This window comes from Cyprinus carpio, chromosome A5 (assembly GCF_018340385.1).
Source record: "Cyprinus carpio isolate SPL01 chromosome A5, ASM1834038v1, whole genome shotgun sequence".
Lineage (NCBI taxonomy): Eukaryota > Metazoa > Chordata > Actinopteri > Cypriniformes > Cyprinidae > Cyprinus > Cyprinus carpio.
The window spans coordinates 9,975,321-10,003,166 of NC_056576.1; the positions used below are offsets into that span (position 1 = coordinate 9,975,321).

General features: G+C 37.3%; 1 protein-coding gene across 1 annotated transcript; it reads right to left on the bottom strand.

Moving 5' to 3' along the window:
• Window positions 1–6,595: 6,595 nt before the first annotated feature.
• On the bottom strand, window positions 6,596–26,824 carry gnb1l (guanine nucleotide binding protein (G protein), beta polypeptide 1-like). Its single transcript, XM_042753394.1, is given in 7 exon segments — window positions 6,596–7,529; window positions 7,532–7,606; window positions 14,468–14,677; window positions 20,870–20,962; window positions 24,092–24,254; window positions 26,459–26,587; window positions 26,678–26,824. Coding segments are annotated over 7 exon segments (972 nt in total). The 5' UTR covers window positions 26,788–26,824; the 3' UTR covers window positions 6,596–7,337.
• Between the last annotated feature and the right edge of the window lie 1,022 nt (window positions 26,825–27,846).

The window sequence follows — 27,846 nt, forward strand, 5'->3', positions numbered from 1 at the left end:
TTCCATTACCCTTTGCAATTCTTGTCCAGCTTTATCTAATTCTTTCCTTGGAGGAAACGCAACTCCCATTCTCCTCAGAACCCCAAAAATGTTTGAGTTGGAAAGAAATTATTGATGCATTATCAAATAGAGAATTGTGATATTGTCAGCTTGGGCCTATTTCAACCTAAAAAAAAAAAAAACGACTGACTTAACGGCAAAGAAATGTTTCAATATTGCTAAACTACACGCACACGGATATATGGTTTAATTAAAAAAGGTTTATAATTTACTTAGACTCTGGCTACTAAATGGATACTAATAAAAAAAGTGTAACCTTGTAGCCTTATTTGAGGCTGAATAAGACCTATAGCAGGCTACATTTACAAAAAGAAACGAAATGCACAAATTAGGTAGGTTATAGATGTAATTCTCAGTGTTTACGTAATTCTACTTACACAAACACTGTAAATGAAAATGAGCCCTTATTGAAATAGATTAGCCTACTACAGAAAAGCGCGTGGCAGCGGTTTCTCTGCGGCGTGATTTAGGTAATCCCAGGGTAGAGGAAAGAAACGCTTGCACACCATTGACCTCTGACAGCTAACGACTTTCTGAAGTATCAAAGGTTAAACAATGTTTCCAGCCATTTGAGCGACGACTAATTGATCGTATAATTTTTTTGTTTGTGGTAACAACTCGATGCACTGGGACCAGCAACGCCGTATGCAGACATTTTAAATCGCTATGCGTTAATACCTAGTGATTAAATCTGAACCGTGAGATATATAGCCTTTATAAAAATTGCAATGAAAAACAAACACGAACGACAATTTCACTATATTTTTACGTATTTTATGCATGCTAAATAGGCTGCCAAAAATTATTCTTAATGCCATTATGGCCTATAGCCTATGTATTTCTATGGCTGGAATTATAGCCTACTATTTATTTTGTAATAAACATGCATTATAAATATAAAAAAAATACTTTTCTGATACCCTTTTTAAAATGAATAAGTTATAAATATAATAATATACAATATATTGTAATTGTTTAATTACTTTGATACATTTAAAACATTTAAAATAAAAATATTTAGCATACCATAGCTTACCAACACTTGCTTAAAAACACCTAATCACAAAGATAGTAGCTAGTTTTTCATAAAGACTGTGCATATTCATCCTTGTAATTAAATCTTTTAACAATCCGTCCATTGTCAAGTGAAGCGCACATGTTATTTCCCTGCTTTAGTACATTTGGGGCCGGAAGAGCCCGTTTGGAGGATTGGGCCTCCCTTCGCGTGAGCCTGTTCCCGGCTAGAGGTAATGAGTTTGGCCCATCAGGAAGGCCGGGACACCCGGACCCATGGCTCTTCCGTCAGGGGTCTATCCATCTGTGTTTTCTCTGGTAGCGCTTCGCCTTGATGAGAGGGGCCGACTGGGCCCCGCGGTCGCGCAGCCTGTGTACCTGCATCCATGAATGATGACTGACGGCTGTTTCCAACAATGACCGCTTCCAAAAATGCTCATTATTTATGCGCTGAATGCACCGAAATTCATGTCCGTCTTTGAAGTCAAACATGATGCGTGAGAAGTTCAGCATGAAAACAGTTTGATCCCAGAGGAAATACCTGCGCTTCGAAAACACACACACACACACACACACACACACACACACACACACACACACACACACACACACACACACACACAGTGACAGATCTGAGTAATTATGTGTAAACACGAGTTCGACATTAGGCTACAATGTCATAAAGTCAACACTTGCTATTAAAATGAAATAAATCAATTAATGAATAAATAAATAATAGGATAAATAAATAATAAAAGTGTTGGCCTATAATTCAAGATAAATTAGATCCTAATATGATTAATTTTAAAATAAACTTGTTAAATTGTATGCAGTAAATAATTAAACAACAAAACAACAATACACTAATACAATTTAAAATAAAAATAAAAATAAACAAATAAAAAAAAAAATAAATAAAAATGTAAAAACAGGCCATTTGTTCAAAAAAAAGAAAAAAAAAAAAATTTAAATCCAATATTTTAATTAACTGGACAATATGAGCTTATTTTATTATAAATTTTTATTATTTTTAAACCGGAACAACAGCATTTCCACGAAAAGACATGCACGAAATAAAATGGATTGTATTATCGAATGAAAACCAGTTGTTGGTCTCATAACGCGGGGAGATAAAATCGACACTCTATAGGCCTATGGCATTGAATATCAAAGACTTTCAGCCATGAGCGTAAAATAAAACATAATTATAAAAAAAAAAAAAAAAAAAAAAAATCCACCTTTGAACCTTCTTGTTTTTAGCCTTATCCAGCAAGGACTTTCAGCCATGAGCGTAAAATAAGAGAGACTTTTTTTTTTTTTTTTTTTTTTTTAAGAACAACATTGCATTATGCCAAGCTAATGTTGACCCAGTTTTTCAGTTAATTGTACCTTAAGGTCTCCTGCCATCTCCAACTCTCTTTTGTTGACAAAGTAGGACAATTAACAGTAAAAAACTAACCAAATTTTAAATCAATTTTATTGTATAAATATTGATTTCTATATCAGCCCATGTTGAAAGCCTGTAAGGGTGTAACCCACAGCACATGGATATTTCTATTCAGACAGTTAACTAAAGGCTCAGTATGGTTAAAAAGAAAAAAAAGAAGAACTGGTAATCATCTGACACACGGTCGCATCTGGAACATCTGTTGTGACAAGCCTATCTTTTGTGTACATTTCTCTAGCTTGGCATGTCCAAAGACAGCTCTTCAAAAAAAAAAACAAAACAAGTTCTGTGTGTGTGTGTGTGTGTGGGGGGGGGGGGGGGGGGGGTGGGGGGGTGTAACTTAAGGTGGATCAGCCATGCAAAGATGTTTACCTACAGCCATGCACGTGTTTCACATTTTCCCGCGTTTTTCAACGAATTTGTGTTCTATTTGTCAGCCACATATGAAAACAAATCACTAGCATGCTTATCTCAGACAACAGAAATCGGTTCATACTGACTGAGCCTGCCAACATATAAATAATTTACTATAACACAGTCAGTGTTCAGTTTCTTTCATTCAAAGGGCCATTTCCTCAGACTGTGATTACCTGGGATTATTGTTCGTTTCCAAAAACTAACCTCTATTCATCCAGTCTTGCCCAGAGTATATTTAAACCAGCAACACATGCCACGTAGAGTGTATTGTGGGTGACTACGGGTTTGTTTAAGCTGGCGTAGAATGGTCAGGTGACCTCTGACCCCTCGTGCAATAGAAAGGCGTGTGTCTGTTGTTCAGTAAGCCTCAGGTTTTTGTCAGTGGCCCGTGTCAAGGTTCTGCTTATACTGACTGCTTAAGTGATCTATTATTGACATGGGAGGTATAAGCTGAAATCTCCAGCAATAGACGCTTCTGTGCTTATTAACAGAACGGATGGAAGGGTCCACTGGCATGGCTTTGTTGTGCCCCCCCACCAAGTCTACAAAAGTAGGAAGTGATTACCAATCGGACGAGCTCCACAGAGGTCATGGACAAAAGTACGTGAGGGTCCCCAGATGACAAGGAGAAGGCTAATGACCAGGCGGACTGTGAAATGAACTGTTTTGTCTTCCTCTCTGGCCGGCGACTCGCCCGCTGTTGTTTTTCCTTTAAAAGGATGGCCTCCAAGTTCCCCGAGCTTCCTGTACCGTCTGATGAGATATTCCAGTCTGGGTACGTCCCCAGAGACACGTGCTTTATGGGGCAGAACGGCTGTGGGCCGTTTGAAGTTCCACCGCCATCGCTCTTAGATGCATGAAATCCCATTTAGCTTGGTCCAAAGGATGGCTATTATTACCACATACGCTGACAAAAATATCCACTTTCAAACTCTTTGGATGTAAGTCAACTAATATTCATGTCTGTTTTAAATAATCATGTTGAGTTTTCAAAAAATATCATGTTTACTGCCTGAATTTGAAAACCAAAAGTCTATATTGAAGTTTAAGAATAGGGATTAGAATCGAAAGGATTGTAATGATTCTCGTTTCACGATTCCAGTTGCTTAACGGTTCCATTAACAATTCTTTTAATACTTTTGAGAAATAAATATTTAGAAGAAAGTAACCTCTTCAGCAGCCAAAGTTTCTAAATGATTCAGTTATTTTAGATTTCAACTAATCAGACATAAATCAGAAATCAGTTAAATTTAAATACTTTTTTATACTTCTGATGATTCAAATCATCAAATCATTAAATCAATCAATCAAAGAACAAAAGCACACAGTTTAATAGTATAATTCAACAAAACAACAAAATAATAAAATCATAAAATAAAAAAATAAAAAAAATAAACTACACTGATTATTATGTATTGTTTGATTGACCAAAAAGAATCAGTTCATAAGAGTCATTCATTCTAAAATCATTAACAGAACCAAACCTGAACCAAAACATTTAAATTGGAACTGGTTTTGAATAAGACTTGGTTCTGATTCATACTTTAGAATCTTGAAATACTGAAAACAATACTAGATATCACTTTTCCTAATGTGTAAAAAAAAAAAAAAAAAAATTACACAGAAGTATATAAAAGTAAAAAAAAAAAATTGTACAAACTACTAGTTGTGAGTGAGCCACGCTGTATTCACAGAGAAAAAGCATAACCCATGCAAAAATAACTAGTTTGTCTTTTAGCCACATCCAAACACAGAGGTCACCCCGTCGTCTTTAGGCTGAAAATAAAAGGCGCCTCATCAGCTCCTGGTGCTGACAGGGAAGAGTAGGAAACTAACCAAATTTTAAATCAATTTTATTGTATAAATATTGATTTCTATATCAGCCCCATGTTGAAAGCCTGTAAGGGTGTAACCTCACAGCACATGGACATTTCTATTCAGACAGTTAACTAAGGCTCAGTATGGTTAAAGGAAAAAAAGAAGAACTGGTAATCATCTGACACACGGTCGCATCTGGAACATCTGTTGTGACAAGCCTATCTTTTTGTGTACATTTCTCTAGCTTGGCATGTCCAAAAGACAGCTCTTCAAAAAAAAAAAAAAACAAAGGTCTGTGTGTGTGTGTGTGTGTGGGGGGGGGGGGGGGGGGGGGTGGGGGGGTGTAACTTAAGGTGGATCAGCCATGCAAAGATGTTTACCTACAGCCATGCACGTGTTTCACATTTTCCATGCACGGTTTTACTTTTCCATCCCCCGCGTTTTTTCAACCAATGTGTGTTCTATTTGTCAGCCACATATTGAAAACAAATCACTAGCATGCTTATCTCAGACAACAGAAATCGGTTCATACTGACTGAGCCTGCCAACATATAAATAATTTACTATAACACAGTCAGTGTTCAGTTTCTTTCATTCAAAGGGCCATTTCCTCAGACTGTGATTACCTGGGATTATTGTTTCGTTTCCAAAAAAACTAACATCTATTCATCCAGTCTTGCCCAGAGTATATTTAAACCAGCAACACATGCCACGTAGAGTGTATTGTGGTTGACTAACGGGTTTGTTTAAGCTGGCGTAGAATGGTCAGGGTGACCTCTGACCCCTCGTGCATAGAAAGGCGTGTGTCTGTTGTTCAGTATGCCCTCAGGTTTTTTGTCAGTGGCCCCGTGTCAAGGTTCTGCTTATACTGACTGCTTAAGTGATCTATTGTTGACATGGGAGGTATAAGCTGAAATCTCCAGCAATAGACGCTTCTGTGCTTATTAACAGAACGGATGGAAGGGTCCACTGGCATGGCTTTGTTGTGCCCCCCCACCAAGTCTACAAAAGTAGGAAGTGATTACCAATCGGACGAGCTCCACAGAGGTCATGGACAAAAGTACGTGAGGGTCCCCAGATGACAAGGAGAAGGCTAATGACCAGGCGGACTGTGAAATGAACTGTTTTGTCTTCCTCTCTGGCCGGCGACTCGCCCGCTGTTGTTTTTTCCTTTTAAGGGATGGCCTCCAAGTTCCCCGAGCTTCCTGTACCGTCTGATGAGATATTCCAGTCTGGGTACGTCCCCAGAGACACGTGCTTTATGGGGCAGAACGGCTGTGGGCCGTTTGAAGTTCCACCGCCATCGCTCTTAGATGCATGAAATCCCATTTAGCTTGGTCCAAAGGATGGCTATTATTACCACATACGACTGACAAAAATATCCACTGTTTTAAATAATCATGTTGCGTTTTCAACAATATCTTTGGATGTTAGTCAACTTTAATATTCATTGTCTGTTTTAAATAAACAATCATGTTGAGTTTTCAAAAAAAATATAATCATGTTTACTGCCTGAATTTTGAAAACCAAAAATTTTAAATCTATACTTGAAGATTTAAGAAAATCATTAGAGTAGGGATTAGTGTTTACTGTATGAGGTGTGGGGTGGGGTGTGTGGGCCATCACGGTCAAAGAATCGAAAATCAGATTGTAATGATTCTCGTTTCACGATTCCAGTTGCTTACGTTTCCATTAACAATTCTTTTAATACTTTTGAATAATAAATTCTACTTTTAGTGAAAACAATACATAGATATCACTTTTCCTAATGTGTAAAAAAAAAAAAAAAAAAAATTACACAGAAGTATATAAAAGTAAAAAAAAAATTACAAACTACTGTGGTGAGTGAGCCACGCTGTATTCACAGAGAAAAAGCAATAAATGCAAAAATAACTAGTTTGTCTTTTAGCCACATCCAAACACAGAGGTCAACCTTGTCTTTAGGCTGAAAATAAAGGCGCCTTCATCAGCTCCTGTGCTTAAAGGGAAGAACGAAACGAAACTTGCTCAATGAATCTTTCTAACAAACAGGCCTGTCTGTGGAGCCCGAGCCCTTGTGATTAACCCTGTGTGATGTATGCAGGTCAGTCCAGAGGGCAATCTTAAACTTGGAGGCAAATTTTGAAAAACAGCGCTGGATTACTTTGCCACTCAGGTGCGACTACAAGAGCAAATACACACCTACTGAAGCACATCAGCCTGGAGTAAAGCAAACAGATCAGAGAGGACGGTTTAAGCTCTGCCTTTGACAATAAAACGTGTCTAAACTATTGGCAATCGTGGTAAACTACAACAAAACACTTGGAGTGTTTATATTAGCTGCTTTTTTTGTCCGATTTTGAAGCATTTGACCAATAAGAACGCATTCATTTAGACAAACAAGTAATGGCAACACTGCTGCACGTCTTTCTAAATGAGACTATGTTGTAGCTCCGCCTCTGAATGGCAGTCAGCCACTAATTTAGGTGCTTTCATTCAAAGAAAATATATTAGCACCATGTTCAAGTATGTAAATAAAGTCAGAGTAATTTGCAACAATCAGTTTGAAGGAAATGGTAAAGTGGGCCTCTGTCTTTCAAACTCAACTTTCGCTATATATAGACCACACACTGATCCGCTGGTCCTTGGACCCTGCGGCCAGAAGTCTCTGTGGGGGGTCCTGATGGTCTGAGAAGGCCACAGTATTCACCATGTCAGTATGATGTTGCAGAACAGCCAATGGCTTCAGTTTATCCAAACAAAACAATTCTGATGTCCCATCCCCACCCTCCCGATCACCATTACCTCTCCGACGAAACGAATACGTAGCTGGGAGACCCCAGGATTGGTCATCTGAACAGAGTCGTGCATCTGTAAGGAAACACAAGACAGACATCAATCCAAATGAGCCGCGACAGACAAATGTAGGACTTTAACAAACTCAAGAAAAAAATATTTCATTACGACAGCAGGGCATAAACTGAATATCAAATGTGAAATGAATCGTGCTAATTGTCACCATACGCGTTTATTCATCTCAGATGGCTAGAAAGGATTACCGTTTGAACGCACAATGCATAAACTATTTACCAGAAACAAATTAGCTTGTTGCTTAATGACCTGAGCAAGAGCAAATTTAAATCCATATAAAGAACAGGGCATAGAGCGAGAGCAATTCCCCACCAGCCACCTTCGGCTGATCTGATGATTGAGCCGCAAATGAACGGCTAAATAGCTGTTGAACCTGGCAGAGGAAATCTGTGAGCGACTCCAGCGCCTCAATCATCGGCCGTAAAACGTTCAAGCATGAGCAAAATGCTATTTGGAGTTGAGCATTAGACATTAGAGGTGGGGTGAGTTACCTTTGTCACCGAGCAAGGACTGCTTTGTTTGTCAAGGCCTTGTTGTTTTAACAGTCTCTAGTGAATTACATTTTCATTGAAAGGTCTGGTCAACAGCGCAAGGGAAGCAAACGCTGGCTAAAGATTACCTTCCCTTGCTCTCTGTGATCTACGGTGGCCAGGAGACCAGATAAATCTCGCTAATGGGCAACAATGTGATGTATTATAAAGTATTACCGAGAGCTCATTATCTGTGGCCCCTCTCCTTTGAGGACATTCTTGAGGTATTTCCTGAGAAGAGCGCAAATGTGTGTGCGCTAGTGTACGTGCCGTCTCTCCACGGGAGGCATCTGGTCCTGAAGCTGGAATCGAACTGGACAGCGTAAAATTGACTTCATAAGCGGTGTCCAGAGAGACTAATGGCTCTCATGCGGGAGAAGACAGTGAAGAATTTGTCGGCGTGCTCCTGTTTCTGCCTGGAAAATCAGAGCCAGTCACTCTTGCATGTGGAAGATATAAGCCAGTCAGGTATTCCTGACCCAAGCGGATAGAAGAATGCACCGGGAAAACCATCCCTAACATTATTCTTTAACAGAGAAGGAAAAACAAGACTCTAGCATTACTTTTGTTCATATCTGAAATCAACTCGCATCATAGTCCAAATCAAAATTCTGGTGCACAGTAATGAGGTCACCTGCAAGCAGAAACTTTCCCACAAAGAGAAAGGGAGAGACAGTTTGCGTGCTGCGGCCAAGAGGGACGGGGGAGAAAGATGAATCGCTCCGAGCTGAGGTTGGTATGCCTGAACTAAACGCCCATCTGGTCCATATTACAGAGCTGATAATGATGGGTTAATGTGTCTATCTGTGTTTGTTATGCTTCCCATAGTTTGTGTCAGGAAAATACATTAATTTAATTAAGAGGTCACAGCAAAGCGATAAAAAAGGTAAATGGGTGTTTATAAAGTGAGCCGCGAGGCCTGTATCGTGAAATAACCATTAGAAAGCCATGATTTACAGATTGCCCCACTTTCGTTTTTTGAAAAATAATCAAATGAACTGAATTTTCCAACAGCTTTCACTATTTCAGGGTGTTTTAAAACAGAAGTTCTGAGATTATACATTAGGGGCTCCGTTTAATCCAAAAGTCTTGCTAAATTAGCACATCTGGCTATCGCTTTTCGACACACATGCTTCACTTAAATGGTGTCTACCCCATACTCAATGGCGTTCAAATGCAATATGGAAGCATTCATATCAAACACAGCCTTTAGAGATTGAGAATGGTTTTTAGCTTTCATTTATGGAATCCATTCTCCATGGGTTCACATCCTCTACAATGAACGTAGACATCAAAGAGGTCAGTCTTTATGAACTATCCTTCATTTCTCCCTTGGACTATTGATTCCTGATGTCATATATACACCAAATGTACACACATACACTCAACCTACACACAAATAACCAAAATCAAAACTAAAAACCAAAATCTCAAACCCAAAAACTTGTCTTGGGCACAAAATTAAACTTGAAAGGAGATGGCATTTTTTTGATTGCATTAAGTTAACTCAGTTAAAAAACATAACCAAAACAAAAAATTGTTGGTCACAGAGATTGTTTTATTACTATTCAATTCGCAAAAAATCAAAGAAAAAAATTTAATGGCAGTACTTTTGACATGATAAGCAGCACAAACTTTTGTTGGTCACAGAGATTGTTTTATTACTATTCAATTCAAGCAGCACAAACTTTTGTTGGTCACAGAGATTGTTTTATTACTATTCAATTCAAAGGAAACTCCTATTGGCTTTTGTCGAGGGAACCATTTTTGCATACAAAAATACTTCTATTAAAAAGTTACCCTTGATCATTTTTTGAAAGCCATGCACCGAGACAAGTGCATAATGACTCGCAGCACAGTTGGTTGCGCTACACGGCGGCCAATTAAAAAGCTAAGTGTGATCGATTTTTGGCAGCAACCAATGGGATGTTCAAAGCGCAATATGTTACTCTCTCCGGCATGGACTTGGCAGGCTCAACTGACTTCATACTGATCCACTGAAACCAGTTATCATCACTTGTCCACTTGAGCCTGACAATCCAGTACAGATGAAGGGTGTGCTTGCATTTTCTCATTTTTTTGCATTTTACCTCACATCTCTTTTGCTTTTGATTGCGCTTCAAATAACGACTTTTTTCAACCTTGAAGCTCTCCATTTTAAGCACTACAGCTAACGGACACCTGAACAAAAAAACATCTCAGCACAACAGCATTTAAAAATTGAAATCGATGCCAAATATTATTGATGACAGCAAAGGAATTTACAAAGCATCCCGCTTCCTCATTCCAGAACACACCCCTCGACAGGGCTGCCTGATCCCTCCAGTCTGGTGCTGACAGATGGTAGATAGCTGAAGCACAGGGTCTGGTGTGGTGCAGGATGGGTAGTTTAATTGAGAAGGGCGGTAGGAATGTAGGGACTGAAAGTGAAGAGATGTGGAGATCCAAATGTGAGTGCTGTCAGCACGTCTCCAACAGCATGCAAAGACAGCCATGCTTGATTTACATCTAATCTTTACACACATACAACAACCATCTCTGCCTCACCCTCTAAAATCTTGTCCGTCTACATCTGTCAATAGTCAAGAGCGAGGCAAACCACCCATAGCCAAATCTTGATCAACAAATGTCTTGTCTTTTTACCATAGCACAAACTGCTGCGATCACACATGCAAAGCGATACGCAAGCATAATCACTCTTAGTCAAGCCTGTGACAGATGCGGCTGCTAAATTGCACCACCACGGCTATCATATCCATGAGCGAGTGTGGAACGGTGGGCCGCCCCAGGCGAATCACTGTTTATCTGTGCTTGATAAGAACCGCTTCCATCTCTCAAACACAAACACACAAACTAACAAAATACTTACAGCAAAACAGCAAAAATAATAAGAAAATAATCATTTAATCACAACATTACAAAAAAAAAAAAAAAAAAAAAAAAAATTAAAGAAGAATTTTTCCATTTTATAATGTTAACGAAAGTTAGACAAAAATGTGCATCATGCCAATATTAACATTTTTACTGTTGCAAGAAATAAGACGTCACAAAAATAACACAATAAGATATCAACAATGTATTGAAAATGTTTTTTGAACAAGAAAAACAGAAGGAATACTATTTTTTCAAGTAATTCAATGATAGACTACTGCTGGAGATTGGCCAGAATGAGCTGAAGCTGAATGCACATTTAAATGTTTTGGAAAGAAGTCTCTTATGCTCACCAAGGCAGCATTTATTTGATCAAAAATATGTAAAAACTGTATTACTATTTAAAAAAAACTCTTTTCCATTTTAATATATTTTTAAATGTAATTTATTCCTGTGATGGCAAATCTGGAAACATTTCAGCAACCATTACTACAGTCTCCAGTGTCACATGCAGCATTTAGTTAAAATAGACATATTTTGTCACATTATAAACTTTTTTGAAATTTAATACGTCCTTACAGAATAAAAACTTTTTTTTTTTTTGTTAAAGAGATAGTTTACCCAATAGTTTACATACATGTCATTCCAAAACTGAATGACTCACTTTCTTCTGTGTAAGACAAAAGGTATGCTGAAGACATGCTGTGGTCCAAACTACATTGGATCCCACTGACTTTCAATGTATAGTCAAAAAAAGAGAGAGACAAGTCATACCTGTTTGGAACGACATGAGGGTGAGTAAATGAGTTATTATAAGATACTTTTGGGTGAAAAATCACCTTTAAGCATTAATACATGTTTAACAAATTGAATTTATATAATATTTGTTTAAAAATAATTTTCTCTCATCAACTAAAATTAGATACCATTTTAAGTCAGAGTAAAACTAGATGACAAAATGGACTAAATTCAGATATTTTAAAATAATTCAAATCATTTCAAGTATTTTCTTGAAAAAAAAAAAGATGGAAACAATTTAAAAAATAATAATAATAAAAACAACAACAATTAAATAAAATAACGGTGCTGAGAGAGTACTGTTATCTCTCCACAGCGTGTGCATTTCAGCAGCAGGTTAAGGTCGGACGGTGGAGACCTGGGCCATGTTGCTTCATCTCTCCTCAGCCTTTGGTAGAGCCTCCCACTGTGAACTACTGTTCCTTTTATTGCAGATGTGTTTTTTGTTTGGTTAGCAGCCTGCGAGGTTTTGATGTTTTTATTACCTCTCACGGGTCGTTCGTCAAGCGGGGCGAGCGAGAGGAGCAGCCACCCTGCAGATACCCCTAGCGCTACCGCCACACAAAAATACATCTGTGGGAAGAGCTCGCAGCGGCTGTCTGGACGTCACACTGCGCTGCACTTCAGGGTAATTTAAAAGCCCCGGCTGACTCCTTTTCCGAGCTGTTCTTTTTTTTTAAGGCCCTCTCCGCCAAGAATTACATTTTAAATCAATTTTTTTTTACATGCAAAATAAACCAAAACGTCGATACAGCTCCTATTTTGTGAATAAACGCTTATTACTGCAAATACATTTTGCATGCTAGACAAAATAGGGAGGAAGGTTTGGGAATATTTCTAATTCATCCATTCATGTGTAAAAGGCGCTGGAAAGAATAACAATCCAAGCGCAGGGCTGCAGTGTAGTATATCAGAGCCTTTTCACACAGATTTCTCGCAGAATATGAAATATTGAATCTGTAAGACCTGAAATCAGCAGAGAATATGGCTGCTAATGAGGCATTACCTTTCAGATGAGTAAAGTGTTACGCAAGATAAAACATGGCTTTTGTGTGTGTGTGCTCATTTTTTAAGTACGCTGTATAAATATAAATATAAAAGCATTTGTATGCGCACAGTATTGTGGGAGATGAGATGTTTTTGTCTAGAGGCAAAATCTGGCCTAGAACTATAGCATGACATCACAGTGTAGCTGAGAGTTGCCAATCTAAAGTAAAAGAGACTGATTTATTATTCAACAGACCTGAGGAAACTTTATATTCTAGCCAAATACTTTCCAAGTGTATGAGGTGGTGTGTGTCTACATGGCCACGTACACACCGCTGCTAAATACGCTCCTCAAACTGTTACTCCACTTCTTAATGCCAAATACGTCTACACACAAACTGTTTGATTATTTAGAGGAGTGACAGCTGAGTTTTAATTCAATATTTAAGAGAACCAAACAGAACAACCAGTTACTAATTCGACAGAGAACAAACATGTAATAGCAGTTTACTATTAACATCTATAGTAACTAATATTACTTTGATCAAAAATAAATAAAACTTTTGGCAGACACTACAAAACTATGTCAATCAAAAAGGCTTTCAAAATCCATTTTACTTCCATAATGTTACATACAGTCACATTATGAAAAAAAAAACATTTAACTGAAAATGACTGGATTGTGAAAAGTGGGTGCTCTATATCAGAATGTGACTTTGCAGTTAAATATCTAAAATATCCACTTCAAAAATATTGATGGCAGCAAATTTTAAGACTTTTTGAATGGACTTCAAGGCTGAAGGTCAAGTTCACCTTTGAGAGCATCTAACTGTATACCAATAGTAATGCTTCTTTTTTTTTAAATTTTATGTCTTTTATTAAAATGACTAGAACTAAACTGTTGCATTTATTAGGGCTGAATTAAAAAAAAAAAAAAAAAAAAAAAAAAAAAGAGATACAAATCAGCAATTTTCAGATAACAATTGCGATTAAAAATGCAATTTGAAAAGAAAAAAAAATCCAGCTTTGCTGTCCTAGTTTGTAGGGCTACACAATTTGGCCAAAATTTTGTGATTATATAATTAATATGGCAATAATAAATAAATAAATAAATAAATAAAAATAAAGCTAAAAAAATACAAATAAAAAATAAAAGTATTACTATTGTAATGTTTGGTTCCCAAGTGCACATTAAAGCTACTCAAACTCAGATCAGATGCAGAGATGTAGTTTGTGTGGAGCAGCATTTACTGTGAAACAAGCCACTCTGAGGTGCTGCAAACACTGGCAGATAATGAGCTGCTCATGTGTATGAACACACTTCACTCTAAAACACAGTTTATTTATTTAATAAAATAAAGCTTGCTAGATTTGATAATCACACTAAACCATAACATTATTTCAGTTTTACTGATTAATCGGGTAGCCCTTTAATTTACTACTGGCAAGACAATAGAAAGGCTGTAATAGTATCCCATCCATAAATAGATTTTTGGGTATTGATTTATATTAATATTATTACCCATTAACCCAAAAGATCAATCAGATCTCTTAAAAAATGTTCACTGATTAAAACAAGTTTTCAATAATGAAAATGCATTACGATAGTAAATAGGGTAAATTTTGAGTTCATGCAGAATTTAAATTTGGTCGTCGCTTTCTCATGTGATCTCACCTGAAGGTTTTGCTGGTTGTCAAGTGTCCAGGATTGGAGGATCTTCTCTGAAGACCCCGAGATGCCTTTCTGCTTGCATACATCAACGTCTAGACACATGACTGGCTCAGGATGTGCCTTCAGACAGCTGTATGGACGGCGATGGGAAACATCCCATAACACCAGAGAGCCATCCTCATAACCGGCACACAGAACCGGACCAGAATCCGCCTACAGAGAGACAAACAAACAGATAAAAGACAAAGACTATCTGAGAATAATGGAGAGGGAAAAAAGGAATGTAGAAATAGCGAGGAAAAGAGGAGGAGGAAAAAAAACAGACAAACAGAAGCATATGGCAGCAGTGTTTATCAGAGGTTATCAGACTACTCATGCTCTGAACCACAACATTAATCATCTGATGCTGCCTCGGCCAATCACAGCACATTATACTGCAAACTTTACTAGAGCAGGGCTGGCAGATATCTTGGCTATTGTGAAAAATATACCTGTTACCATTTGTTACCAATAAAATAAGCTTTAATATATTTAATATAATAATAATTTAATATAAAATATCACTTGCATTTGCATTTAAAAAAAATGTATCCTTGTGTCAAGTTAAAAATTGTATATATACACACATACATGTATATACACACACACACACACACACACACATGTTTGTTTTTGTGAAAAGTGGGGACATCCCATAGGCGTAATGGTTTTTATACTGTACGAACTGTATATTCTATGTCCCTACACCAACCCTACACCTAACCCTACACCTTACAGGAAACTTTGTGCATTTTTACTTTCTCAAAAAAAACTAATACTGTATGGTTTATAAACATTTTTGAAAAATGGGGACATGGGTTATGTCCTCATAAGTCACCCTCTCCTTGTAATACCTGTGTCATACCCATGTCATTATACAAAACATATACATAAAAACACACAAAAACAAAAAAAAAAAAAAAACACACACACACACACACACACACACACACACATATATATACACACACACACACACACACACACACACACACACACACACACACACACACACACACACACACACACATATATATACATATACATATACATATATATACATATATACACATATACATATATATACATATATATATATATATATATGATTAATAGTGATTAATGGTTTGACAGCACTAATATAAATATAAATAGATAAGTGGACAAATATTTGAAAACCACAAAACCAAAAGACCCAAATTTGCATATAACACCCATTACTGCTTTAACATGTCACTACTATTCTTAAACCAGAGCCTGCGGTCATTTTATACAGCCACAATCAGTGTGACCTCTGATTTTTCCGTTTACCTTCTGTGACCTTTTTCACTTAACCACAAAAAAAAAAAAGGTGACAGTACAGGTGCTGGTGCTTGTTTGTTTACTCAGATTTACAGCACCTCCGAGGTTCCCCACTCATTATCTGCAATGAGAAGCGCTTGAGCTACACGGCTACACGCAGTAGGCTGTCTCATAAATCAGTTTAGTGGATAAAAGCAGAATGAGAGCTGATAAAAGCCTACAGTCTCATAACTCAGAACAGAGCTGCAGGCATGCTGTCTACACAACAAGATTTACAACGGAGGTGTCCTTCCCCTCCTTCCTCACCCCTCTCCTTCTCAAATACACAACACACCCACACAGCCCTTATCCAGAAGATCATTCATCTTCTTGTGCAAGTGACAACACAGTGTTGTCATTTACCGGCCTTGACTTACACTATGATGTGTATGCAAATACCCATTACAATAAAACCTCTTTATATATAATTTACATTTACAGGGTTTTCTCACTTACAAACAAGAAACACTGTAAGACATTCAACTCTTCAAATGTTTAGGGTCAGTAGGTGTACTTTTTAAATTCTTTTTTGAAAGAAATCGATATTTAGCAAGGATGCATTAAATTTACTGAAAAGTGAGAGTAAAGACATTTATAATGTAATAAATGATGTTGTCTTGAACTTTCATTTCATTAAACAATCCTGAAAAAAAAATACTATTGAGTTTTCACAATACTAAGCAGCACAACTCCTTTTAACATTGATAATATAAGAAATGGTGCTTGAGCACCAAATCATCATAATAAAATGATTTCTGAAGAATCATGTGACACTGAAGACTGAAGTAATGGCTGCTGAAAATTCAGCTCTGTGTCACAGGAACAGTGTTATTTTAGTATTTTTATTAATTTTTATTAGTTTTAGTTATTTTAATTAAAATGTAGCCTTGGCAAATAGCTGAAATAAAGTTTTATATATATATAAATATATATATATATATATATATATATATAATATATATATATATATATTATATATATATATATAAAGTTTATTTTATTTCAAGTAATGCATTTCTTAGATTTTTTTAATGCATTTTTATAGCAGGGTTACTATAATAAAAGAAAAAGAAAAATCTAAAAACAGTTATTTTAAATGATGATGATCACAATATACCTGTTTTTCCTGTATTTTTGTACGTATAAATGCAGCCTTAGTGAACATAAGAGACTTCTTCAAAAATCAGAGAGTACGATTCTAAAATCGTACTGACCCCAATTTTCACAAAAAAAAACAATAAACAATGATAAACAAGAACCAATGATAAAAACAAACACACTCAAGATTATATTAATTAATAAAAACATGCACGACGGCTGACTTGGGCGTCCAGTCGGTTTGTTTAGTTCTGGCTTTGGGTTTTACATACAGAAGGATGAGAAATTACAAATCCTCTGCCCTTGGGCAAGGTTAGTGTACCGGGTACAGGCAAATCTGGCGAGGGAGAAATTCTTTCCACATGTGTAAGGCCCAAAAAGTTGGGACTACCGCACCCCCCACCACACCTCTCTTATTCTCCGCCTCAGCTTTTTTTTTTTTTTTGCAAAGGTTGTCCTCTCTTCGCACGGTATATTTCTTTTTCTTGCTACACTTAAACAAAATTTCCCTCGAATCACGAATGTCACGTAAACACATCGCCAGAGAGTATTACGATGAATTAAAAAATAAAACAACTGGAAATCAATCCCCAAGCCTCATAGACAGTTGTTAAGCATTACCGTCTGTTGCCCTCTGGCCCCTGCACTTCAGCTAAGTGTAGGTGCTCCCTGATTGATGATGTCACAGGTCAAGGGTCACGGAACCCTGGGTAGACACCTAATTCATTATATCCTCCATGGCTGGTCTACAAGAGGGCGCTTTAGCCGGATTAGGACTTGGGCTTCAGGGAAAGATTCATCATCCCAACAGCTGCTTCAGATGGATGCTCCAGACTGAAGCCACAACAGAACGGAGGGGAGGAGAGCAGCGGTGTTCCACTGGATGGCAACAAGTCGCCATGCACCAGCGAAGCCCCTGCTGAGAGGGAAACCACAGAGTTGATCCCAGCACAGAACCTCCTCGCATCTCCGGGGCCCTTCAAAGGAAGATCAGGAGAGAGGAGCTCCTCTAGGTCAAGTCGTGTGAAGGACTGTGGGTGGCGTGTATGTAAGCCACACCTAGAACAAGAGTGAACAGATGTGCGACAGGGTTACTAGAATATGCAACACGCTGATGAAAGCAAAAGTGGTTTACGGGGCTATAATGAGGAACCCAAAGAGGCCAGGCTCTGAAACGTGAACACTTACGGAGAGGACATGCGGAGCAGAGCTGGTGGAGGTGATGTCATGGTGATGAGCTAAGTTTGATGGATATCTGTATAGGAACATTTCCTTCTCGCCAACACCAGGCATTGTCCAGTCTCACTCAGTACGTTTACATGTGCATTTATAATCAAGCTACGGCAGGGTTGTATGCAGACCTTTTCTATTTGTTCAACTTTGCAATAGACTGGTGCAATTTCAGTATGCTTGAACCATTTTAATTACGCTTTATTTTTTATTTTTTTTAATTACACAAAAAAAGCAACAAATTACTGTTTTAATCTGACAAATTGAATATTTAAAGTGCATTTTAAGTAAGGAACCAATGATTCTAAAACTGACCAACATAGAAAAGTTGATGTTATGTTCATGTTATGGTTGATAAATGATAAATTCTATACTATTCTGTGAACAATCAATGAATAAATCAATCAAATAAATTTGTAAAAATGAAATTAATTAGGTTTGAGATTTTATGAGATTATCAAAAGGTGTTAATAAATTATTCATGTATTAAATATTACATTTGTGAGTGTATTGACTGCAGTATAATTTTAGTATTAATAATATACTATTATAGTATTTATTAATATATTCAATTAGCTTCTCTATTTTCAGCATTCATTTTAATTCTAGTTTACTTTTAGCAGTTCTGTGTGTTTGTCATATTTATTAGTCATTTTAAATATTTCTATTTAGCTTTATTTTTATTTCAGTATGACAATACTTTAACAGTTTTCTAATTTTAAGTTTTTCATTTAAGTTAAATTTAAACTGCAATTTGTATTTTATTTTCTTAATATATTTATATTATACTTAATTTATTATTTCTGCTAATATATATATGCTTTTTTCAATTAACGAAAATGATTTTTAATAGTTTTAGCTAACAAAAACACCAACAGTAAAGGCCAATAACACACACACACACACACACACACAAAAAAAGAAGCCAATATCAGTGTCAGCCAATAACGGTACAATATATCATGTATATCTCTAATCTAAAATTACTGACTGAGACGCTTTCACAATGTTCCAACCAATCAGAAGCCACGGTGCTCTATTACAACCAAGATGGGGGAAAAAGTCAAAAAGTGCCAAACGAGGCTCAAGCCAAACCCAAAAGAAAGCATTACTTAATATGGCATTTAATCTATTCCAATAGTCCAACACAAAGCGCTTAAAGAAAGAAAATAAATCTGTTGTCAGTTCTACTGGCAGCATGATGGAAGAGACGTGTTCAAAGAGAAGAGCGCGAGGAGGATAGCGACCGTCTGTGTGTGTGTGTGTGAGGTTGAGGAAATGGCAGTCTGCACCAGCAGGGATCGTGAGGATAACTAGACAACCGCTTCATGATTGATTGACACCGAGAGCAAGCAGTGTGTTACAGCCGCTGGGGAAGTGACCGGGCCAAGTGTGCCCACACTGAGCGAAGACTGCTTAACACATTCACACTGGCTTCCTCATCTGGGTAGACGGGTACCTCTGAACTAAGCCTGCCGGGCTTGAGCTTGACAGTAACAGATCTCCTCATCTGAGCAAATGAAAGACAACAGCTCGAAGCGATTCACTGCTACCCAGGGTCCTGCTGTTAGATGTCAGCACCTACCTGTGGGGCGCCCCATTAATACTTCATAATTATCAATTCTAATTCAGGCAGGCGGCACTTAGAGCCCCACTGTCTATACAAGACAGGGGGAAAGGATGAGGGAATGCTGGTGAAAAACAAACTGAATTACAACACCAGTCTTTTCATTGGCCATCACTGATACAACCACCGAAAGCGCCTGCAGCCAGACTGCTTTGATTAGCTCTGCCAATTAACTGCGAGCAAACTCCGCCCCCCTGTCAACTGCCCTGAGATTCACTTTTAAGTTCAAGGTTACAGATGGAAAACTCGTAAATACGACAAAAAGACATATTAATTATCTGTGAAAATAATTACAGGTTTCTTTAATGGAGGCAAAATAAAATTTTCAGCTGTGTTTACAAAACACACACGGACAGTTGATATACGGCACTGAAGTGAAGTTGTTCCAAACACAATGATTACAGTGCAGTGAGGGTAAGTAGGGGGGGACAGGTCGCATCCATAAATCAGATTAGTTCTGTTGCTTTACCCACTTGCCAACTGCTCGGTTACTCTGTGAGCACTAGGTTTGCTTGTCAGTATTTCAAAAGGCAATGCTTGACAATGTCAAAATATAGCACAACAACACCATGGAAAATCAGACAGGGCTCAGAAAGTGTGTGTGTGTGTTGCAACTAAGTTGCAAACTCTGAGACTTTCCCGTGCAAACTAGAACATTTTCATGCATGTATGAGCAACTTGATATAAATAAACTGGAAACATTAAAGTGGGAGCATGAGCAGGTTCACATGTGTTAAGACATTTCTGTAAATGTCAATTTAGGGTCTTTATTAACCATCCTAACTACGTTTAACATTAGAATGGTGTGAAAAAAAAAATCAAGCAAAACTCAGCAAAGCAAAATAAATTCTATACATACATAAATACTCTATTCCCAACTAAAAAAAAAAAACTTACAACATAAATTAGTTGTAATATGAAGTGAAAAATAAAATCCTTATAGATTGACCATTCCAGCATTACAAAAAACAACCACTTCCATACTCCAGAATATATGATGATTTTTTTTTAAATACATATTATTTTAAGCATACATCCACAGAAATGTAGCAAACTGCTGTGACTCTTACCTGCCACATCTTCATACACATGAGCATCCCCAGCTTTGAATCTGGTTTAAGAGAGCAAACTGGAGTCCAGCTCCTCACCTCCACCACACTCACCTGAAAAACATCTTACACATTAAAAACTTGGATTTGTTTTCACTACTGAATTTTTCCTAAGAGCAGTTTCATAGGAAATCATTATATATTCAAGGGAGTCATTAGGAGTTACCACTATTAATGCTGAAATACTGCAAGTTGAATGCACGCCTAGATGATACAGGCACTTTGTCAATGATTCACAGTTGATTATTACTTCTCTTCAATCTTTACCAGATGGTATCCTCACATCAATGCTAAAATGAGTGATATCCTCCAAATAATCTATATTCACAGACTTTACAAAAGCTCTGCACAGATGTGCATTAGTCAACTGTCCTGTTAGTTTGCCATGATGCATGTTCACAGGTGGTAAGCGAGTGCAGCCAACATTGGGCTGATTTCCAGCAGCTTCCCGTTTTCATGCACTCAGCCTCATCAAGTCTTGACTCGTCTGACTCCAAAAAGAGGCAAATGATAAGAAAAAATAAAACAAACACAACAGTTTCCAACACAGAAGGGCCATGACCATTAATAATAAGGAACTGACACACTAATGTTTCTGCCTAACAACATTAAAAATAGTGTGACCACTTGTGAACATGCATGCAGATTTCCCTGGAAACTACAACAGCGCCAAAAGTATCTGGACACTTTAAGCCACTACATTAGACAAAAAAATATCAAAACCAGAGACATTTGCAAACCAACGATGATGTATAATTGGTCTCAAGGTGATTTTTAATGGATGAATGAAGTCAGGTTTTCCTCAAGTTCATACAGGAATAACCACACACGCAGTTCATCACATTAACCAGAATGTTTCCAAACATTTTCTCAGTTTTGCTCAGTGTTTTTTTTTTTATAACTTCAACTTGGTGTAATATTTTATCTAATGCAGTGACTTTTTGTTTTTAATAAGTGTCCAAATACTTTTTGGGGCACTGTAAATAACATGCATATAATATCACTATAATAACTCTTGATGAACGGGTTGAGGCCAATATGTCTGGCCTGATTGCATAGGCAGCCATGATTAAGAATCCTCCTAATCAAGTTCAATTTAACATCTCTGACTTCAGACCATTTCATATTTTAACACTAAGACACATCTGTGCGTTCTACACGTGTTTACCACTGTAACTATAAACAGCAGAGAAGGGCAGCTCTCATCCCCCCAGGTTAGAGAGAGAGAGAGAGACAGAGACAGAGAGAGAGAGAGAGAGAGAGAGAGAGAGAGAGAAAATCTTGACACGAGTTAAACAGTCAATAAATAACAGTGAGTCTATTAATTAAAGCCTTGCACTGTCAGCCTCACTGGAATGCTAAACATGAAAGCCTCCAAGAACACCGGAAGACATAGATGAGGTCGATGTTTGAGTTCCGGCCTCCCAGCATGCCTTGCAGCACTGTTATTTGTTATTGGACGTATAGTGGTGCAGTTTGCCTGCAGTTATCTTGTGACGGTTATTACCTTGATGGCCTTTTGACAAGGCTTTCATTAGTGAGTACAAGGTGGGAGGCAGCTTTAAGAGTGCTGTAAAAGCAAGACCTAACTTTTCCATATGGTAGTGCACATTGTATTGAATACTAAGTGACAAAATGCTTCTATACCCCCTTTTTCACCTAAATGGCAAATATGTAGTTATTACATTTTTAAAAATTCTATTCATTATTTTATTTTATTTCATGATTTTATTTCATATTTTAATTATTTATTATGAATTTTAATAAATAAATGTAAAAATATTCCTAAATAATTATATTTAATATACCTGTATATTAACCTATGCAATGAAAGCTGCTTTTCTCTGATATTTATAGCTACAAGCATAAAAAATGATTAGAACGCGCAGCTGTATCTTAGTGTTAAAATGTTAAATATATACTTAAAATATTACATACTAAATTTATATTAAATTTATTATCCATTTTATAGTTTTATATAATTTTTTTATTTACAATAAATTTTAAAATAACTCTCTCTCTCTCTCTATATATATATATCTATATATCTATATCTATATCTATATATATATAAATCCATAAATTAAAAAATGTATGTATATGTAGTTATTTTAAAATTTATTGTAAATAAAAAAATAAAAAAATGCGTCAGTAACAGTGGCAGGACACATGGAGTGATGAAATTAAGAGGAAGGGAGATGCATGTAGAGTGTTGCAGGAAAAAGGATGAGGATAACAGCAATATTGAAGCTCTGTGTTTGGTCTGGCTGCAGGGCTGCTGGTAGCTGAAGCATGGTAAATGTAGATCGAGTGACAGCTCAGGCTCTTTCAAGTGAAGAACTGGCAGATTGGAAGGTGAAACATGAATCTGGATGCAATAAAAGCCAGGACAGAGCAGAACTCACACTCTCTGCTCTCTGTTGCCTGCTCGACCGCACAAAGTCACACATACAGTAGTCACCTAAAATGACCGCTACTCAAATCAACATTCAAACTATTGATACAAACTGATTCCAACTAGTGCTGGTTCAATATTTAGCTATTTTTTGGAAATTCAGGAGACTGCTTGGTTAATTACCTTAAACATACACATTTTGTTTCTGTTTTTGAAAGAATTCTCTCACCAAAGCTGCATTTATTTGCATAAATATATCAAAAATACAGTAAAAACATTAATACTATGAAATATCATTACAGTTCACAATAATTGTTTTATAGTTTAATACGTTTTAAAATGTAATTTATTCCTGTGATTGTAAGGCAAACTTTTCTGTAGCTATTATTCCAGTCTTCAGTGTCAAATCATCCTTCAGAAATCATTCTAATATGCAGATTTGATGCTCAAGAAACATTTCTTGCTCAATAAAAGTATTAATTACAAAACAAAACTAATGGTAGTATAAGCAATTTCAGTTACAATAGAATGCCTTTGCAAAATCCCACTCTCTAAATACAACTGTGCAAACTTGAACATGCAAAATAATTGACAGGTAAAGAATGATTCTGATTGTTAAAAACCCAAGTTTTTTTTTTTTTTTTTTTTTTTAAACCAAAAGAACAAACACATTTCATCTTAAATTCTGAATACTGACATCAGCATCTTAAACAACTTAATCCTCAGAGTGGGAACTGCAGTGTTGTTATGAACTGTCCTGAGATGTGTGTGATGAAGCAGTCACTCACCTCCTCCATGTTTTCTGTGGGGTGGGCCAGAAGAGCGGCTCCGGGTCGGGTCTCCAGCAGAGAGCACTGACAGAACCCCACACTGCCCGTGAGGAGAGAGTCCGTCACTGTGCTGCGGTCTTCAGACAGATCCCACACACACACCCGCAAGTCCCGGCCCTGACTGACAGCCACAGACACATAAACACATGCACAACAGAACAAAAACACAAGCCCTCCATAGCTAGCTATCATAAGTTCATAAGTATCACAAATGAACTGAACCAGTTTAGCCAGATGGGGTTTTGGACCAAGACATTAGAAACAATGGGGAATAAGATCTGCAGTCCGGATTTGAGATTGAGGACAGAGTTTGTGTCTCTCCTGCATGATCATGGGGCCCTTTGATTTTCATGATGCAGAAAGCACAGTCGCAATCGCAGAATCCACTCATAAAAACAGACACAGAATTGTCAGAGAATTTGGCAGATTTTGGATGAATAAATCAAAAGCAGGGCTTTAAGCTTAATTGACTTTCAAAATGAACTGATGTATACATGAAGACTTCAAATGCAAAAAGAGATTTTTCTTATAAATTAGCTTTATTTAAATCAGGCTCCTATGAAAACATCATCGGACATTTTTTAAAATAAGGCATTCAGTAACTGACTAATAACATTTTAAAGTGAAATTACTAAACCTAAACATAGGAGCCTGATAAAAATGCTCATTTAAAAGAAAAAAAAGAAAAAATCTCAAATTGACTTATAGGTTTTGGCATCTGAAGTATTCATATGTTTTGACTGTGAACTATAAATCCAGAAAAATTAAAACAGAAAACACAGAATTTGGAATTAAAACAGCTTTTATAAGGCCCTTTTTTGCCCATTTCATTTCAATTAATTAGAAAGCTTTTTGATTACTCAAATTTAATTTAACCATTAACACAGAAAACCACTGAGTTAATGCAGAAAAATTAATAAGGAAAAAATATGGAGAAATTTGGGGAAAAATAATACAGAATTTGGGTAAAAAATTAAACCGATTTCTTACACTGTAAAAAAAAAAAATCCATAAAAATAGGGTGCAATGTACTGTATTAATATGAAGGAATTTTCTGTATTTGTTTTTTACTGGTGTTTTGCCTATATTTTGCATGGGGTTTTAGGGTTAATGGAAATATTAATAAAATTACTAGATAATATTCTGGCAGAAAATTAACAGTACATTTTTTTTCTTTTTTTTTTTTTTTTTTTTTTTTTTACAGTGTAGGGCCCCATGACAGACTAAAGCCACGGTCACACTAGTCTTTCAGAATCCGAAATTGTTTCTCATGCTAGAACGGTCGTGATATGACATCACGCTGTGCAGCTTCTTTTTTTAAAACTCAGATTCAACGCTTAACATTTCATAATACATCTAAAATGCAAAAACATACAATCTACTCCAGCAGCGCTGCAGTTTTAAATTTATGTTCTTTTAATTCAGATAGTAGGTCATGCTGTGACGTATCGATCTGTAATTGGTCACACGGTGTCACGTGATGCGAATTCGCCAGGGGGGCAGGGTTTCATATTTTATTGAAGCATCCCTGGGCGCCGCCATTAATTAGCGGACCCCCACCTGCTGTTAGCATTCCATTGACTCCCATTCATTTTGGCGTCACTTTACAGCGAATAACTTTACATCTGAGGTGTTTAAAGACTCCATTTGCCCATTAATTATTTCTAAAGAAACACGAAAATGTATAAAAGGCCCCATTACCTTGTATCTTACGTTATTGCCCCGTAGAAGCTGTTTTTGTAAAAATAGGCTAACAATTGCGTCATAACCTGCGACTCTCTGTCGCACAGTAAAGAAATTACCGTATGGACAGGAGGAGGACCTCGCAGGCAATCTTTTACTGTCTATGAGGCAATTGGGGGGACGTGGAGGCATGAAGTCAAGGGAGAAGCCCATAGAGAGTCCATAAAAGACACGGGACAAAATTATTCAACAACGTCTGCAAGATTTGGTGGGTGATTCAGATTTCTCTTGGCACAGCGATTAGAAGACTTACAATTGTCAGGCAGGTTGCTCACGTGACATTTACGTCATCAAGCTGAGCTTGAGTCTGCCCAGTACGCTCGACCCCCAGGAAGTGCGTGCTTCTAATTGACTTCACTTGTCTTCATTGAATCCAGCTTGGTCGCTGTGTCCATTTCTTTTACTGTCTATGGAATTCGCAGGCCAGAGTTCACCAAGCTTGAACTTTGGAACGCAGCGAAACAGGCTCGCATTTCCGGTCTGACGCATTCGGATGTGTAAGCATGGAAGTCAATGAAACGAAAAGTCTAGTGTGACCGTGGATTAACTTGACAGACTTAGGGGTGACATACTCTCCTCTACCTGACAAATCTGCTTCTGCTGTCTTTGAAAGTGTGGAGCCAGATAACGGAGTTCCCAGCATGGCTCTCTAGAATGCGCTCGGCTCTCCTGGTGGTCAGGTTCCACAAATGGATTGCACCTTTACCTGACCTAAATCACACAACCATCAAGATTATCATACACAAGACAGTATTAAAGCAATCAAAAGGATGAAGGTTCATTTAATAAGTTTGCACCAACCCAGAGTAGAGAAATGGTGGCCCGTCCCCACCACAGCAGAAGTGCAGGCTGTTCACTGTGGCCCCTGAACCCCTCAGGATGTACAGTGGGTCTGGAGGAGGACGGGACATCACTGCAGCAACTGCTCAGTTAACATCAATGATCTGTATCCTAGGAAAAATAAATTAATAAACAAATAGTGCCAGTACTGACATGGTCATTGATATATTGTGTTAAAAAAGTTTTCCTGGTTAAAATCACTCAGTCATTATACAGTATATGAGATATCTCTTAGTTAACACTGTAAAAACTAAAAGCCTTTGGGCAAAAGAAAGATGTAATCATGTTATTTTTTTCCTTGTCTTCCTTCTTCTTTGTAAAACCTCTCTCAATATGTCATAAATTATGAGCGAGACAACTTAATTACTGTAAACAGACTGGAATCTGTCGTTTTCAATTTTTATTTTCATCAACAGCTAACAAAAAAAGGGTTTCGAAGCACACACGAGCGCAAACGGCTCTGAGGGCCACAGTGGAGATGCAACAGACCACAAAAATCCAGACGGAAATTAGACGATTAGACGTGAGCAACAAATCCCTTTCAAACGGTCGCGAATAGCTAAATCTGTTTATGTCTTCATGAAAGAAAACATTAAAAACTCAACATATTGATGTGGTTTTGAACCTGTAAGACATGGAAGCCAGTTTCAACTCTTCTTAGAAATGCTTATGATGCTTGACACTGAGAAGAAACGTTTCATTAATTATTTACCCATTTAAAAGGGAAGCAAAAATTACACCAATTAAAATGAAACAAAATTAAGTCAATTAAACCAAAATAACTACACAGCCACAAACAGAGCCATTTTTCTCCTTTGAGTGGCGACTGATATTGCTGATTTTAGATATGAAGCCGCCCGGTTAATGAAGACCCTTCTGCTCAGTGTCATCTCTGGTCACCTCTGCCCTCGCGCTGAAACTGGACCCACAGGTATTTTGGGGGAGCTCATTTCGGAAGGTTAGTGGTTAAATTGTGCATGTTAATCTGTCAAGCGGAGATTCTTCACTGCCCTACCTTCCTAATTAAGAGTCGAGCCCCCAGCCGCCCCAAATGAACCCCTCACAAAGGGGACAGTCACTAAATGCCCCTCTAGTTTCTTCCAGGAGAGCTGGAAGGGAGGCAGTGGGAT